The sequence below is a fragment of the Ochotona princeps genome, chromosome 6 (genome assembly GCF_030435755.1).
Source record: "Ochotona princeps isolate mOchPri1 chromosome 6, mOchPri1.hap1, whole genome shotgun sequence".
NCBI classification, from domain to species: domain Eukaryota; kingdom Metazoa; phylum Chordata; class Mammalia; order Lagomorpha; family Ochotonidae; genus Ochotona; species Ochotona princeps.
The window spans coordinates 47,146,321-47,165,035 of record NC_080837.1 but is presented as its reverse complement, the minus strand read 5'-3'; the positions used below and the strand labels follow the sequence as shown (position 1 = coordinate 47,165,035).

The window sequence follows — 18,715 nt, the reverse complement described above, 5'->3', positions numbered from 1 at the left end:
TTCCCATCTCACCAGTGTAGGAGTCCCTGGGAGTGCTCCTTCCCTGCAGGCCTCTGCCCTAATGGACAAATAGTAAACATCAGTGAAGACAGCTGGTCCTCCAGCCTCCCTCAGCCCTGCTGCCTGTCTCCACCCACCCATGGAAGCATATGTTCTTCTCCCTGAGTGGGAGAAGGACCCATATTGGACTAGTCCCACCACAGTTAATTCAACCTTTTGTTCCAAGTCCCTCACCTAGAGTCTGTGCCAGTACTTTAGATTTCCATAGCCCCAGGAAATTAGGCTGTGGCATGGCATCAAATGATTTAGGACAAAACCAATAAAAATTTCAGATTCTTTGACTTGGAGTTTGCTTTCATTTAGCACAAAGCCCTCACTCTGGACAGAAAAGGTGAGTACTACTTACTTGTCCCATGCTACCAAAGGCAGCCACTCTGTAAGCAATGGACTCCACGGAGGAAGGTCGACTACACAAGGCGAGACAAAAACAAACCGCTGTTAAGACTCTGAGACAGGCCTGCTTCACTGCTTCATGTTCCTTCACAGTGAAGCCTCTGCCAAGAGTCGTCAGTTTTCTCTGTAGGCTGCCTACTCACCTGACCACTTGGCTACTCTGCTGGGAACTGGGCCGAGGAGTAACTGAAAGAGAATGAAGTGTGAATTGCAACTTTGCCACCAGCGGCACACTCTGCCTTGCCTTGCCTTGCCACTGTAGGGGTGGTTATCTGGTTGCATGTTTCCGTGGCAGGTATAACAGTAGAAGAAGGGCATTATGGTCTCCAAAAAGAGACTATCTTCCATTTGGGGAAAGGACATTTACTCATCTCACACAGCGATTTGGACAAAAACACGGCTCCCTACCTGACTGTGATGGGGAAGTGATGGCCACTGGACGGGGTGTGCTCAACCTGCAAGAAAAGAGAATGAGACGGGTATTAAAATCTTGCTGAGCAAAAGTGAATTCCCACTTCACATCATTAGTTACAGCAATAAAGGCTTCTCCCCCAAACACAAATGTTTTCACCCTCCTATATTTCAGGAATCACTTCAACACATGGAAACAAAGTTGACAAGAGACTTCTTTGCCCCCCCCCACCAACTTTCCAAATGAAGCCTTCTCCATTTATCTATTGTCTATAATAGAAGATTTTCTTTTCAAAAGATGTATTTGTTCTATTTGAAAGGCAGAGTGACAGAGAAACAGGAGCTGTTCTATCTGGCGGTTCCCTCCCCAACTTCCCACAAACAGCCAGAGCCAGGCAAGGAATCAGGAACTGTATCCAAGTCTCCCAGGTGGAAGAAAGGAACCCAGCACTGGAGCCATCATGTTGCCTCCCATGTGCGCTAACAGGAAGAGAGATCAAAAGCAGAGTAGCCAGGACTTGAACTGTTACCCTGATCTGGGCATCCCAAAGTGATAGTTTGGGCCCAGCACTGTGGCCTAGAGGCTAAAACTCGCCTTGAACACGCTGGGATCCCATATGGGCACCGGTTCTAATCCCAGCTGCTCCACTTCCCATTCAGCTCCGTGTTGTGGCCTGGGAAAGCAGTCAAGGATGGCCCAAGGCCTTGGGACCTTGCACCCATGTGGGAGACCTGGAGGAAGTTCCTGGCTCCTGACTTCGGATTGGAGCAGCACTGGCTGTTGCAGTCACTTGGGGAGTGCATCATTGGACAGAAGATCTTCCGCTCTGTCTCTTCTCCTCTCTGCATATCTGCCTTTGGAATAAAAATAAATAAATTTTTTTTTTAAGTGATAGCTTAACCTATCACAAAAACCTGTTGCACTACTATGCCCAACCCCATAACAGAAGTTTTGAAGTATGTTTTTATTCCCTTGGTGCCTCACCAAGTACTCTCAGTTTTACACCTGTCCATCCTTTCACAAATCCCTCTGTCACTCATCTATCTACCTACAAGTGTTTGTTCAGTGTCTATTTGTCCTATATCCTGAGATTACAAATAATAATGTTTACAATAAAAATTAGAATAAAGTCCTTCCCAGGATCAGTGTTGAGGGGGTGGGCAGCATAAGATTAAGCCACCACTTGTGATGCTGGCATCCCATAACAAAACACTGACTCAAGTACTGGCTATTCTGCTAACAATCCAGTTTCCTGTTGATGTGCCTGGGTAAGCAGCAAAAACATGGCACAAGAACTTGGATCCTGGCCACCCATGTGGGGGACCCAGAGGGAGTTCATGGTTTCTGACTTTGACCCAGACTAACCCCAGCAACTGCAGCCATTTGGGAAGTAAAACAGCAGATAGAAAATCTATTTCTCTTGGTGCTTCTCCCTCTCTCTGTCACTCTGCCTTTCAAATAGATACACGCTTTCTTAAGGTTCTTCACTTTGAGAGAGACACATGCTAGTGGGGATGTAAACGCAAGGCCATGTTTAAATGTTATCTTGAATGAACCAGAAGGACAGAAATATGAAAGAACACTATGCTGTAACTTCTGTGAGTGCAGAGACAAGGACTTCTTTTTTTTAGTCATCTGTTTTTATTTATTTGAAAGGCAGAGTAACAGAGAAAGACATCTTACATCTGCTGGCTTACTCCCCAAATGCCCATAATAGTTAGAGCTGGGCCAGACCAAAGCCAGGAGTCCAGAACTCCATCTGGGCCTTCCAGTAGGTAGCAGGGACCCAAGTGTTTGAGCCATCAGCTGCTGTCTCCCAGGCACATTAACCGAAAGCCGCACTGGAGATGTAAGCAGGACTACAGCCCAGGTATTTAATGTGGGATACAGAAATCCCCAATAGTTGCTTAATCCGTCTGCGCATAACACATGCTATCCCATATTTTTTTTAAAGATTTGTTTATTTATTTATTTATTGCAAAGGCAGATAAACAGAAAGGAGGAGAGAGTGAAAGGAAGATCTTCAGTCTGATGGTTCACTCCCCAAATGACCACAATGGCTGGAGCTGAGCCAGTCTGAAGCCAGGAGCCTGGAGCTTCTTCCAGGTCTCCCACACAGGTGCAGGGTCCCAAGGCTTTGGGCCATCCTCGACTGTTTTCCCAGGCCACAAGCAGGGAGCTGATGGGGTCGCAGGATTAGAACCAGTGCTCATATAGGATCCCACTGTGCTCAAGGAGAGGACTTTAACCATTACACTATCGCGCTGGGTACCATATCTTTTTTTTTTTTCAATCTATCAATGCAGGACCGATAATAAAAATTGTTAAGCTGGCAGGTCACAACTGCTATCACTGATTAGAAAGGACTGGTGCTGTACATATGCATCTAACACAGTACCTGCTATACAGTAGGCATTTTACATGCTTTCCAGAGGAACTGATGTGAGATGAATTGTGAAGGACAAGTAGGATTTCATAAAATGACATTCAAGAGTGAGCAGTAAGATCCAGATTAGACTTCAGTACTTTTCCATGAAGAAGTCTTTCTCAGAGAAGTATAAATGCATCAACTGGTGGTCCCCACTCAAAGCCCCCAAGGTGGGGTGAGTGGTGTGGTGCAGCAAGTTAAGCTGCCAATTAGGATGCCTACATTACCCATCAGAGTGCCGTATTCAAGTCCTGGATATGTGGTGCCTCCAATCCAGCTTCCCACTAACACATCTGGAAACACTGGCTGAAGGCCCAAGTCTTCATCCAGAGACCCAGATGGAGTCCCTGGCTCCTGGCTCTGGATTTCTCTCTAAGCCAGCCCTGGTTGTTGCAGGCTTCTGGGAAGTTCATGGGATGATGAAAGTGTTCTCTCTTCTCTGTCACACTGACTTTTAAATAGATAAATACATCTTTAAAAAGAAAAGGAAGAAGAAGAGAGCGAGAACACTGAGGGGTGGACATTTTGCACATTGCTTGAGATCCCATCTGGGATGCCCACACCCCACATCCAGTGCTGGCCTAACTTCTGATTCCAGCGACTTGCCAATATGTAGCTAAGGAGGCAGTAGGCATCCCTCCCACCCATGTGGGAGACCCAAACAATTCTTGGCTGCAGGCTTTAGCCTGGCCCAGCCCCATTTGTTGCAGTTATTTGGGGTGTAAACCAGCAGATGGAAGATCTCTCTCTGTTTTTCTGTCTCTAACTCTCAATTTCTTTCTGTGTTTCTGCCTTTCTAAGAAAATGAAAATAATTTTTTCAGGTGAAAAAGAAGAAGGGCTGGCATTGTGGTACATGCGTTAAGCTACCACCTGTGATGCTAGTACTCCATACGGGCAGTAATCCCTGGCTGCTCCACTTGTGATCCAGGTTCTTGCTAATACACTTGGGAAAGTAGCAGACGATGCTTGTATTGCTGCACCCACATAGGGAACGCAGATGCAGTTCTGGACTCCTGGCTTTGGCTTGGCTCTGCTCCAACCATTGTGGCCATCTGGAAAGTGAACTACCAGAGGAAAGGCCTCTCTCTCCAACTTTGCCTTTCAAACAAATAAATAAAACTTTTCTTTCTTCCTTCCTTCCTTTTTAATTTCAAGGAGTTGAGAAGCTAGCATGGGAGCTGTAAAACTGACCTGTTTCCTTGGTACCGACTTGGAGATTCCTGTAGGTAAAAAAAATGGGAGTAAAGGAAGCTGCAGGTCAAGGCTCCTAACCGATGGATTGGTCTCACTTGTTAGGTTGGTAAGGTGCGACACCCCCTAGCTGTGGTTGCTAAGATTCCCAACAGAAAAAAAAATTTTTTTTCCTTAGGAAATTTTTAGCTTTCAGGGAATAAAAATTCAGTTCTTCTTTATAAGAACACAAAAGGAATCTTGTCAAAGATTAACACATGTCCCTGGGGAGAGAAAGAAAAATGACACAATCACAATGTGTGAGAATAGTTCTGGGAGTGGGATCAGTAGGAAAGAAATGACTAGGAAATAGAATGTGAGGGAGAGGAAGTCCTGAGGTGTTTTGGAGTTTTTTTAAAGCAAAATTTTAGATTGCTTTCCTTCAACTTCCCAAGGTCTTCTGTAGCCTTGTGCATTCACTACCATGTGGTTGCATAATGTCAGTTTCTCTGTGTGCCATGAAGTGAAAAAGGTCAGGAAACACAATTCTACAGTCAGGTCTGCAGGACCTTCAAAAATTTCATAGAAAATGTACATTCTCTTTTAATTTCATTTTTCTATGAACTTTTTTTTTTTTTTTGTAAATGGGACCAGTAGGAGAGGAAATAAGTTTTATTTACCTTTAGAACGGCTAGGTATTTCTTCAGTTCTTCATTCTCCTTTTTTAACACGGACAGCTCTCTAAGCAAAAGATGTCAACAAATCAGCTTCAGGAGATCAGGAAAAAAACAAACAAAAAGTCCGATGATTAATACTGTCTACATGTAGGTAGCACTTGCTGAGGGACATAGCTATGCAAGGTATTTCTAACAAAAATGAGACTGGGGAAGACAATGGGAGGGTTTTGATAGAACAATTGAGTGGATAAAAGAAGCATGAAGTCAAGACTTGGTGTGACTTCAGCGAAACCTTTGCACACGCACCCCTTTCCTTTCCACACGCACACCCCTGGTCTGCTAATGTCTAAACATTTCCATCTAGATAGAATATCATTTTTCAGCTTAAAATTTCCAAAACATCCTCCCAGAGCTAACATTTTAAATTACGTCTTTTATTTTTATCAGTGCAAATCAGTTCTTTCTCATTTCCCTTGAAGCAGCAGCTTTGGGTTCAGAAAAATAAAAGAAGAAAGCTAGAAAGTGAGCAGGGCCTCTTGGGGGAGGAAAAAGAAAACTACAGTGAAGACAGAGGGAACTGAACATTCTGTGCCTGATTCGCCCAAGACCAACATAAACACACATGGAGAAACTTTCAAACTTTGTAACCACAAGGCAATAAGAACTACAGCTTCTCTAACAGGGAAAAAAAGCCACAGTCTTCCTGGGGACGTGTTTTGTCACCTACTTTTGCTGCTTGGCCATTGTTTGCTGTGCCTCTTGCATGGCTGCTTCCAACTTGGTGACTCTATGCTTTTGAAAGGCGATGAGGAGATCTGTTTGTTTCTTCTGGAACCTCCATACCTACGAAGGAGAAACGGGCCTTTGATACTGCTGAGAACAAAGGGACACCTGTGGAACACAGCAGGCTGCCTTGAGTTGCTCTGGCTTTGCCAGGTAGCCATTCCCCTCTCAGGCACTCCCACCGTGATGCCATCCACCATGTTGTGATTTATCACTATTCATTTTGCCCTGGAACACTGGGTCTAAATCATGCTTCCCAGAACTAAAGAGCTCAGCACCAGGAAGCTTTTCACCTCCAGGACACTGGCTTTCTAATATCTTACTTATTTGTGAGGCAAATAAAAAGATTTCCCATCTGCCGGTTTATTCTCCAAATGGCTGCAACAACCAGGACTGGAAAGAAACCCAACCCAGGTCTCCTACATGGTTGGCTAAGACCAGTTTCTTAAGCCGTTAGCAGGAAGTGGGAGTCAGGAGCTCCAGCCAGACTCCGTACCTTGGTACTGTGATATGGAATGCAGGCATCTGAATCGTTAGGCCAAACACCCACCACATGGCTTTCTAGGACACGAACGAGACTATCCTGATACAGTAGAGCAGCCCTTTAAAAATGTCATCTTTCATCTTGAGCAAGAAGAGTGACCCCCAAAACACTACTTCTCAAGCTCAGAATGCATTCCACTTTGTCTACAATTAGTTTGCGCTTGGCTTCCACGTTCTTAGCTAGTGCAGAACATCGGGTGACCCACTTACTTTCTCTAAGATAGCTGGCCATTTGCAGGTAACCTGTGCTGCTACAATCAAGCACAAAGAGTTACAGACAGAAATGACCTTTTCCTGGATTTTACTTCTGGGCATGGACACATAATTTTATCAGTTGCTCTACTAATGTGCCTATCATGAAATTGCTGAGTACGATTAAAGTTAATATTTAGAAAGTATTTTAGCTTTGTCAGGCTCTACTTCTGAGTACACAGCAGTATTTGTGTCTCATCTGCTCCCTCCCTGCTCACTGCAAACCTTTTGACTGGGGTCCTTCCCTCAATCTTAGTAGTCTTTTCATAAACTTTTGATTCTCATCTAATTTACGAATTACTTTTTGCCCTTTATGATTGAACTGTACTTAACAGCATATATATTCCTTAAAAAGCAGTTTATATACCGTTTAGATGCTTTCATTTTTACTTAAAACTAATCCTATATAGATAAAAGTTTCTTGTAGCCTGCTATGCCACCACGCTGACCCCAAAGCTACTATTTTTAATAAAAGTAAAACACGTCTATTGCAGAAAATTTAAACAATCAAGAAACAGAAAAAAGTCACTCAGAATCCTGAGTGGAAGGCAGAGTTGGGGAACTGCCCTCCACTCAGAGGGCAGATTACAAACAGATTAACAGCTAAAACCCAGTAAGCTGAACATCTAGATCTTATCCTTATGAACAATGTGTTAAGCTATCATCAAGAAAACCCAAATTCTAGGAAGGGCACCAGGTGCACAGAACAGAGTAAGTTGCCACGTGGGATGTCTACATTCCATTTTGGGGTACCTGTTTAATTCCTAGCTACTATACTTCAGATCCAGCTCCTTGCTAATGTGCCTGGGAAGCAGTAGACAATAGTTCAAGTACTTCCATTTCTGCTACCCACATGAGAGACCTGGATAGAGTTCCTGGTTTCTGGCTTCAACCTGGCTCAGCTCTGGCTATTGTAGCTTTTTAAGGAGTGAACCAGCAGATGGAAGATCTCTTATCTCTATCTCTCTTTCTCTGTTATCCTGCCACTAAAATAAGTAAGTCTTAAAGGAAAACCCAGGTTTTCTCCTAGACTTGTCACTCTGAAAGACCATGTTCACAGGTATCAGAGCCCCCTGTGGAGACCAGACTGGCAGGGAAGGGGCTTTGCTTATTAGGTCTAAGAAGGCCTGCTTTGCCCACATACCCCAAAACACTGACACCCGAATCTTAGATCTGACATTCCAAAAAGAATAATCAATCCAGAAAACACCCAACAGCAAGGCACATTAGTGGAGAGCAAGCAGTTTTTGGCTAATGTGAGCTACTAATTTGTTTAACCTATTTCAAATATTTTCATTGAAGAGTCTAAAACTTAGTAATACACTTCAGTACTTGAAAAAATAGCTAGAAATCATCCAAATCTCTCATCATCAGGAAAAGGTTGGCTTTTTTCCCCCCAAAGAAAGAAGTTTTGCTCACTTGCATTTTTTAAGAGGGAGTAATTATTTTATTAATACAATAACAGAGCAGATAATAAAAGCTGCTTCTTGATAACAATATTATCTTGATGATAGTCAGTGTTAAGTATTGTGGATTTTACTAAACACCATATAAAACCACTAGGTCTAGTTTCTTTTCCTTTATTCCCAGACTAGTGCCAGGTAAGAGTACTGGGGATCTAAGCCTTGGAGCCCCACTTGCTTTGAAAACATGTGTCAACAGACAAGATGAAAAGTTCTTAATTAACTTTGCATGGCAGTTCTCCACCACCCACGTCCCACCCCCAAGCATCTTATCCATAGTTTCATTCCTCCAAAAGTTTCAGTTACCATTACTCAAAGTACTATGAAAATATTTTCAGATGGACTCTTACAGTATTATATTGTTGCTTTTTTTTTTCTTAACTAATTAATTTGTATTTGAAAGGCAGAGAACAGCGAAAGGAAAGGATCATCCCTTTGCTGCCTACACCAACAAGGACTGGGCAGGTTGAAGCCAGGCTGCCGGAACTGCATCTGGGTCTCCCACATGAGTAGCAAGAACCCAAGTATTTGGGCTGGCACTCATTGCCTTCCCAGGCACACTGTAGGAACATCACTCTCGCATAGGAATGCAGGTATGCATGTGGCTGCTTAACCCCCTGCACCACAGCCCCAAACTCTAGTGCTCTATTTCAGTAATCGTTATTTAATAATGGCCTCAAAGTATTAGTGTAGAGATCCTGGTGATTCAGATATGCCAATGAGAAGCCATAAAGTGCTTTTATTTTTACTTTTTTTTTTTTAGGATTTATTCTTTTTAAAGATTTATTTTTATTGGAAAGTCAGATATACAGAGAGGAGAAGAGACAGAGAGGAAGATCCTCCATCCACTGATTCACCTCTCCAAGTGGCTGCAACGGCTGGAGCTAAGCCAATCTGAAGCCAGAAGCTCTTCTGGGTCTCCCAAACGGGTGCAGGGTCCCAAGGCTTTGGGCCATCCTTGACTGCTTTCCCAGGCCACAAGCAGGGAGCTAGAAGGAAAGCAGGGCCGCCGGGATCAGAACCGGTGCCCATATGGAATCCTGGCATGTGCAAGGCAAGGACTTTACCTGCTAGGCTTCCACGCCAGGCCCAGGATTTATTTTTAATTAATTATTTATTTACTTATTTCTTCTTGCCAATGCTGACTATGTTTCGAGTCGTCACAGCAGGGCATTGGAAACAGTTTTCAATTAGCAATAATTGTGCCTCGGATAAACCTCATTTGCTATGATACTGCCACTGTGCAAAGCTGATTTATTTATTTATTTATTTATTTATTTTTTAAAGATTAAAGATTAAAGATTTATTTCACTTGGGGCCCGGCGGCATGGCCTCCTGTCTATCTGACTTTGTAATAAAATGAATAAATCTTTAAAAAAAAGATTTATTTCACTTTTATTACAAAGTCAGATATACAGAGAAGAGGAAAGACAGAGAGGAAGATCTTCTGTCCGATGATTCACTCCCCATGTGACCGCAACGGCCGGTGCTATGCTGATCCGAAGCCAGGAGCCAGGAACCTCTTCCAGGTCTCCCACACGGGCACAGGGTCCCAGTGCTCTGGGCCGTCCTCAACTGCTTTCCCAGGCCACAAGCAGGGAACTGGATGGGAATTGGAGCTGCCGGGATTAGAACCGGCGCCCATATGGGATCCTGGTGCGTTCAAGGTGAGGACTTTAGCCGTTAGGCCACTGCGCCAGGCCCAAAGCTGATTTATTTATAAATTTTTATTTGAAAGGCAGGGTTACATAGAGAAGGAGAAACAGCAAGAGACTGATCTTCCATTTCCTGGTTAACTCCCAGTAATAACCAGAGCTGGACTGATTCAAAGCTGGGAGAGAGGAGCCTCTTCCAGGTCTCTTGCATAGTTGCAGGGTCCCATTCTCTGCTGTTTTCCCAGGCCATAAGCAGAGCCGGATGGGAAGTGGAGCAGCTGGGACACAAACCAGTAACCACATGGGATGCCAGCACTGTGGGAAGAGGCTTACTTAAGTTTACTATACCATGATGCTAGAAAGTCCAAAGCACTTCCTTTAAGTGGAAAAAAAAAAATACAAGCCCTCATTAAGGGAAGAAAATAAAATGAAATGCTAAGTTTCTAATATCTATGGAAAAAAAAACCCTCATGAAATTATGACAAAGTTAAAAGAAAGCTGTGCTAATTTTGCTGCCTGTTTATTGTTATTCTCTTTATCCAAGGCATGTATGCATGTGTAGGAGAAAACAGTATAATGTGTAGGTTTGATGCCAGCCAGTTTCAGCAGCCACTGGGGGTCTCCAAAAGCATTCTTTATGGGGTATCATATTTATGATTCCAGAATCAGACAATCTCTCAGTCTAAAAAACAGAGTGAGTGTTCTTATGATACGAACCGAAGAGGTCGGTTTATAGGCAGAAAAAGGCCCAAGAAAGAAGAACGAGAGAACAAAAGGAGGATTGGTCATGTCAGTGTTGTTCTCTTTGTAAAGATGAAAGCAGAGGAGACCTCCTTGTCAGGTCAGCTACAAGTGTCCTGTGTAATTTGGCTAGTATCTCTTTCTCTTGCCGTCTTGAAACATCAGAGGGACAGCTTAGTTTCAGCTTTGTGGCACAGCATTTCAGTATGAAAAACTCTATTTACGTTTGATCAGTCGGGCCCTGGTCTAGGATATTGGGCCAAATCAATGGGCTTCTACACATTTTTTAAAAGATTTATTTATTTTTATTGCAAACTTAGATATATACAGAGAGGAGGAGAGACAGAAAGAAATATCTTCCATCCAATGATCACTCCCCAAGTGACCGCAAGTAATCACTGGGGTCACTCCCCAAGTGACCGCAACAGCGGGTGCTGCACCAATCTGAAGCCAGGACCCCAGATCTTCTTGCATGGGTGCAAGGTCCCAAAGCTTTGAACCATCCTTGACTGCTTTCCCAGGCCACAAGCAGGGAGCTGGATGGGAACCGGGGCTGCCAGGATTAGAACCAGCACCCATATGGATCCCGGTGCGTGCAAGGTGAGAAATTTAGCCGCTAGGCCACGGCACCAGGCCCTATAAATTTTATTTAACACACAGAACATACTTACTGAAGACAGCACCGTAAGATCAGTCCTGATTTAGATCCAGCACAGCAGCTGGAGACAGCAAGGGAGAAACCACTGAAGGATACCAGGAGAAGCAAAGTAATGGGAGCACAGAGAGAACTCAGAAAGTTATTAGGATAAGCCTTCTGTCCATTTTCTGTTGCTAGAACAAAATATTTGAAGCTGAGGTTTAAAAGAGGCTTGGTTAGGGCCCAGCATGATAGCCTAGTGGCTAAATCCTCACCTTGCATCCACTGGGATCTCATATGGGTGCTGGTTCATGTCCCAGCTGCTCCACTTCCCATCCAGCTCCCTCCTTGTGGCCTGGGAAGCAGTTGAGGATGGCCCAAAGCCTTGGGATCCTGTATCCATGTGGGAGACCAGGAAGAAGCTTCTGGATCCTAGCTCCTTGCTTTGGATTCACTCAGCTGCAGCCGTTATGGCCGCTTGCGGAGTGAACCAGCAGACGGAGGATCTTTTTCTCTTTCTCTCCTTTCTGTATATCTGTCTTTCCAATTATAAAACAAAATAAATCTTAAAAAAAAAAGAAAGAGGCTTGGATACTTCAGTTTTGAAGGATGACAATCCAAAGTTAGATAGGGCTGTTGATTAGCCTCTGGTGAAGTTCTCCTTGGCTGAATCACATGGCATCTCCATGAGAACGCATGTGAGAGATCACATAGCAAAACCAGAACAACAAGAGTTAGGCTTGCTCTTTTTCTAACAATCTAACCTCAGGGAAATTAACTGAAGACACATGAGAATTACAATAATCCTTTTTTTTAAAAGATTTATTTATTTTTATTGGAAAGGCAGATATACACAGAGGAGGAGAGACAGAGAAGATCCTCCATCCGATGATTCACTCCCCAAGCAACCACAACGGCCGGTACTGTGCAAGCCGGGAACCAGGAACCTCTTCCAGGTCTCCCACACGGGTGTAGGGTCCCAAAGCTTTGAGCCGTGCTCAACTGCTTTCCCAGGCCACAATCAGGGAGCTGGATGGAAAGTGGAGCTGCCAGGATTAGAACTGGCACCCATATGGGATCCTGGTCACGTTCAAGGCGAGGACTTTAACCGCTAGGCCACACCGCTGGGCCCCAATAATCCCTTTTGAGCACAGCACCCCCAAAGACTTACTCATCTAGTAGTAAGTCCCATCTCAGGACATTCCAAGCATTTAGCAACTCTATACTAAAATCCAAGGATAGGGCCTGATGTGATGGCTCAATGGCTAAATTCTCACCTTGTAAGCACGTGGATTCCATATAGGCACCGGTTTGTGTCCCGGCTGCTCCTCTTCCTATATAGCTAATATATGCTACAACACAGGTAAGCTTGAAAACACAATTCTGTTGATTTTTAAAACAGATTTATTTATTTTTATTGGAAAGGCAAATTTCCAATGATGAGAGAGAGAAAGATCTTGCATCTGCTGGTTCACTCCCCAAGTGGCCACAGCAGTCCAAAGCCAGGAGCCAGGAGCTTCTTTTGGGTCTCCCACGTGAGAGCAGGTTCCCATGATTTTGGGCCATCCTCTACTGCCTTCTCAGGTCATAAATGCAAAGTGGAGCAGCCTGGCCACAAACCATGGTCCATATGAGATCCCAGCACTTGCAAGGTAAGGATTTAGTTAGCCACTGAGCCATTGTGCCAGACCCTCTGTTAATATATTTTTTAAATTACTGAATTGCATACTTATTTAAGAAGGTGAGTTTTATAGTATGTATAGTTCAAGGAACAAGCAATGTGGCACAGTGAGCTAAGATGCTTCAGATACCCACACACATTGGATTGCCTGGGGTTAAATTCCATCTCAGCTCCTGGTCCAGCTTCCTGCTAATGTGCACAGCAGAAGGTAGCAGATGGCTGTTGTACCCGAGTCCCTGAAACCCATGTGAAAGAAAACCTGATGTTCTTTGTTCCTGGCTTCAACTTAGTCCATCCCTGGTTGTTTCAAGCATATGGGGAGTGACCTAGCAAATGGAAGATGGGCATCTGTTTTTCTGTCATTTTGCCTTTCAAATAAAAAAATAAGTCAATTAAAAAAAGATTTATTTACTCATTTGAAAGAGTTACAGAGACAGCAGAGACAGAGAAAGACTCCTTGATCCATTGGTTCACTCCCCAAATGGCTGCAACAGCTAGGAGTGGGTCAGGCCAAAGCCAGGAGCCAGGGGCTTTTTCTAGTTATTTTTCTAGTAATTTCTAGTTATGTCATGGATGGCAAGGGCTTGAACATGAAGGCCACCTTTTGCTGTTTTTCCTACGTCATTAACAGGGGGCTGGATCGGAGCAGAACAGCCAGGAAACACAATAGTCCCTATATGGGATGCCAACATTGCAGGCAGAGGCTCTAACTACTATAGCATAACACTGGTGCATAAGTTAACCTTAAAATTTAAATATATTTTAACAAATCTGCTTTTTTTTAAAGATGATTTTATATTTTCCTCCAAAAATAATTGAAAAACTAGATCTTTACTTGCATGATCTTTAAGGATTTTCAGGTGGGCCCAGTGCGATAGCATAGCGGTTAAAGTCCTCACCTTGAACACACCAGGATCCCATATGGTTGCCGGATCTAATCCCAGCAGCTCCACTTCCCATCCAGCTCCGTGCTTGTGGCCTGGGAAAGCAGTCAAGGATGGTCCAAAGCTATGGACCCTGTACCTACGTGGGAAACCCGGAAGAGCTCCTGGCTACTGGCTTCGGATCGGCTCAGCTCCAGCCATTGCAGCTGCCTGGGGAGTGAACCATTGGACGGGAGATCTTCCTCTCTGTCTCTCCTCCTCTGTGTATATCTGACTTTCCAATAAAAATAAATAAATCTTAAAAAAAATAGGATTTTCAGGTGGGTTTGTGATCTTTCTTAACCTTTGAGCTTTCCACATTATTCTTCAATAGAACACAGCTTTCAGGGCCTGGCATGATGGCTCAACGGCTAAATCCTCACCGTGCAAGAGCCAGGATTCTATGAGGGCACGGGTTTGTATCTGGAATTATGGCCTGAGAAAGCAGCAGAGAAGGCCCAAAGCCTTGGGACCCTGCAATCTTATGGGAGACCTGAAGAAGCTCCTGGCTTTGAATCAGCTCAGCTCCTGCCATTGTGGCCTCTGGGGGAGTAAACCAGTGGATAGAAGATCTTTCTCTTTGTATCTCCTTCTTTCTACAAATATGATCTGCCTTTCCAATAAAAATAAATCTTAAAAGAAAATAATCTTTCAGGGCTTGATGTGGTAGCCTAGTGGTTAAGTCCTCTCATTACCTGTGTCAGGCATCCCATATGGGCACCGGTTCATGTCCCGACTGTTCTACTTCCTATCCAGCTTCCAGCTAATGCCCTGAAAAAGTAGTACAGGATGGCCCAAAGACTTGGGGCCCTGCACCCGCATTGGAGACCCAGATTCTTCTGGCTCCTGGCTCCTGGCGTCACTTGGGGAGGGAACTAGCAGATGGAAAATCTTTCTCTCTTTCACTCTGCAAATCTGACTTTCCAATATAAATAAATAAATATTTTAAAAAATACTTTTCAGAATTATTTTATGAACAACATCTCAGTGGATCTTTACAAGAAGTAGGATAAGTATTACTACTTCATCTTACATATGACTTAGTTCAAAGAAGTGAAATTAAAAACTGGCAGATAATTTTGGTCTGGAGATTTCTGGAGAGGGTCACTTTATAAAATTTCTTCTATGTTGAAGGGAAGCTTCAGTAGGGAAGGTTATTTATTCATTCTTTCAGAAAGTATTTGTTGAAGCATGATTTTGCTGAACCTGGTCTAACTCTATAATTCTAACAGGATATGTCAACAGTTTAGGTGAGCATGTTTAGGAGGGGTGTGCAGAGAAATCTTTCATACCCCAGTTAGGAGTAACTAATCTTTGTGTCCCACCCAGTGAGGTATAAGTGCATCCCCACTGACCGTTTCCTGTCTGGTTCTAAGCTTTCCTTGTTGTTCTCTGTCTATCTATTCTAGTTTTGTTTGTTTGTTTGTTTGTTTTGAGGGGTTTCTGGAGCGCTCCTGATGGTTATTACGAGAGAGGGTGGGGACCCAAATTTGGAAGCAGGCAAGGACCAGAGAAAGCTCCTCTCCCTAGTCCCGAAGGAAGTTTACTGTTCTTCTGTCTCTGCGGACCGCTCAGGGATCCTGGTTGTTGTTCCGATGACCTTGGATCCTGCAAGGCAGGATTTGGGCTTCTTCCATCCCATGTGGTAGATTCAAATGGGGGTGGTTGACCTCAGAGTTCTTGGCCTCCGAAGGCACTCCATTTCCCCGTGGTCTCCTTGGCAGTAGGGATGTAATCCTCGGTGTTCCTTGATGAGGCTCTGGGAGTCTTCAGGATTGGGATAAAAGCCTCCTCCTGTCCACCTGCTCCACTCTGGGGTCCCCCTCTGCTCTATGCGTATGACCTCCTGTTAAGAGGTTGTTAGGATTACTCCTGATTCCCCCATATGCCTTTGTAGTTTTGCTATTGTCTAATGCTAATTCGAGTCTGTTGTCTATGAGTTACCAGTTATGATCCTGATAGGTTATATTTCCCATCTTCCTCACACCTTCTAGGGTGATGTAAGATTTCTCTGCTCTCCCTCCCCACTTCCAAGTATCATGGGGCCTTACAAGTACATTAGGTTTTACAATTCTTTGATGTAGATCATAAGCAATCTGCCTCATATCATTGGTTACTTCACAATATCTTATTGCATGAATTCAGGCTGTTTGGGGTTGAAATAATATTACTGTTTTTTGGATTGACATCATTTCATAACAGCCACATCGAGCACAACAACAACAACAACAGCATCAACAACACATTGCAACACCCTGATAAAATAATGTGCCACTGAGTAAGCAACACATGCTTAACTAAAAGGAAACACAGGAGTCTCTTGGGAAAGATGATGCCATCATATACTTCATGAGCACTTGATGAATTCTACTAAAGAAAAGAGATTATTTGGCCCGGCGGCGTGGCCTAGCGGCTAAAGTCCTCGCCTTGAAAGCCCCGGGATCCCATATGGGTGCCGGTTCTAATCCCGGCAGCTCCATTTCCCATCCAGCTCCCTGCTTGTGGCCTGGCAAAGCAGGAGAGGACGGCCCAATGCATTGGGACCCTGCACCCGCGTGGGAGACCCGGAAGAGGTTCCTGGTTCCCGGCTTCTGTTCGGCGCGCATCGGCCCGTTGCGGCTCACTTGGGGAGTGAATCATCGGACGGAAGATCTTCCTCTCTGTCTCTCCTCCTCTGTGTATATCTGGCTGTAATAAAATGAATAAATCTTTAAAAAAAAAAAACAGATTATTTGGAAGCAAGCAAACTGACATAAAAACATCAAGACATGAAATACAGCCATAAGAGCAAACAATCAAAAAATAAATAAATAAATAAAACTTTAAAAAAAGAAAAAGAACAGTATAGGTTGGACTGTTGGAGTTACACTTTCCATGTTGGCTTCCTTATATGAGAGAGAATGTATGGTATTTGTTCTTTTGTGATTGACTTGTTTCACTGAGCATGATGGCTTCTAGTTGGGACCACCTGGTTTTAAATAGAATAATATCATTCTTCCTAATAACTGAATAATATTCCATAGAGTAGATGTACCAGTTTCTTTAACCACTCTTCCTTGGACGTACATCTGTTTTGTTTCCATGACTTCGCTATTGTAGATTGTGCTCCTGTAAATATAGGATTACATATCCCCTTCTCATATGCAAATTTCACTCCTTTTGGGTATATTCCTAAGAGTGGGATTGCTGGGTCATATGGCAGGTTTATTTGCAATTTTGCAAGCACTCTCCATACTGATTTCCACAGTGGTTGTACTAGCTTACACTCCCACCAGCAGTGAAGGAGGGTGCCTTTTTCCCCACATCCACGCCAGCAGGTGTTGTTTTTCGAGTTCTGAATGTAGGCCAGTCTCACTGGAGTTAGGTGGTACCTCAAGGTGGTCTTCATTTGTATCTCTCTGATGGTTAGACAGCCTGAGCATCTTTTCATATGTTTGTTAGCCATTTGAACCTGTTCTTCTGAGAAATGCCTGTTCATTTCTTTTGCAATCTAAGCCATTTTAAGGTGTATAGAACACGGTTGAATGTAAACCAAAATTGAAATGTCAATGTAGAAGTCACAGGTTGTGGTTGAAAACCTGCATTTTCCTATTAATCAATACCATGTCAATTAATGCCATAATGTTGTAAATGGTTGGAAATATTATGTTGGGACTTTTAATTGATTGGGATGATACTCTGCCGGCTCTACCTTCAGACCAGAGATGGTCTCACCAAGAAACCATTGAACTTACCAGGACAATAAGATGCTGGACTTTATGCTTGGTAAATACCTCCAATGAAAGAATGTCAACTGAATTTGAACTATGGAAATGCAACAAGGTAGAGCAATCCACTGTGGGGGGAGGGTTTTGGGAGGGGCGGGGGGAATCCCAGTGCATAAAAAAATGTATCACATAATGCAATGTAATTAGTTTTTTTTTAAAAAAAGGAAATGCAATAAAAATATATGTTAAAAAAAAAAAGAAAGAAAAAGAAAGTATTTGTTGGAGCCTGTGTTTGGCCCAGTGGCTTAGATGTGCTGTGGGACACCTGCCTCTCATATCAGAGTGTCCCCACTCAGCTCCCAACTCTATTTATGATCCCAGCCTCCTGCCAATGTGCATCCTAGGGGGGCTCAGGTAGTTGGATTTATGCATCCACATAGGCTAAGTGGCTTGTGTTCCAAGCTCCTGGCTCTGGCTTGTCAGCCCTAGCCCTGCCCCAGCTATTGTAGGCATCTGGGCAGTGAATTAGCAGATGGGGCAGTTCTCTCCCTCTCTCCCATGACAGAGAATAGAGGGGGCATTTAACTTAGATAAGGTAGTCATGGAAGGCTCCTCTGATGTTACATGGAAATATCAGAGTTGGAAGTCATTCATATCAACAATATCTAAAACCATAGTAGTAGATGAGATTACCAATAAAGGTATACAAAAAAATCCAGGATAGAGTTCTGAGAAACATAACTGCTTAAGAAATGGACAAAGGAAGTGGAGTCCAAGAAAGAAATAGAAGTTGGCTGTGGTGGCCAAAAGAAAGAAGGTTCCAAGGAAAAGAAAGAGGGACAGTCCTGAGAAACCAGATATGTTAAGAACAACAAAAAGTTATCCACTGGATTTGATAACAAGAATGGTGCTGATGTCCTTCGCAGGAGCACTTTTATCTAGGCAGACTGAAGCCAGACTGCAGAGGGTTACAGAAAAGCTTGGGAGAGAAGACGGAGACTAAGTGTACACAGGTACCCATCATTGCTCTCCAGTGTAGGTTTCTTTCTCAAGACAACTCACTGTGCTCTTCTAAGGGTCAAGAGCAATGCTCACATTGCCAAGGCCAGGTCCCCAACAATGTTCACATTGCCAAATCCAACGATTACAGCTTTGTCTTCAGTTTGCTTCACTCTCAATAGGATTTGA

General features: G+C 43.6%; 1 protein-coding gene and 1 non-coding gene across 2 annotated transcripts in view; both read right to left on the bottom strand.

Annotated features, from left to right (window-relative positions):
• The window catches only part of RNF212B (ring finger protein 212B), a 43,639-nt gene that overhangs the window by 4,506 nt on the left and 20,418 nt on the right, over positions 1-18,715 (bottom strand). The window contains exons 5-11 of the mRNA XM_058665362.1: positions 5,870-5,985; positions 5,146-5,206; positions 4,487-4,515; positions 862-908; positions 597-639; positions 407-467; positions 13-58 (exon numbers count right to left, since the gene is read on the bottom strand). Of these exons, the coding sequence (XP_058521345.1) occupies positions 13-58; positions 407-467; positions 597-639; positions 862-908; positions 4,487-4,515; positions 5,146-5,206; positions 5,870-5,985 (403 nt within the window). The remainder of the gene's footprint in view (positions 1-12; positions 59-406; positions 468-596; positions 640-861; positions 909-4,486; positions 4,516-5,145; positions 5,207-5,869; positions 5,986-18,715) is intronic.
• On the bottom strand, positions 9,299-9,434 carry LOC118759248 (U4 spliceosomal RNA). The gene has a single exon (XR_009245654.1). It is a non-coding gene; the product is annotated as a U4 spliceosomal RNA (small nuclear RNA).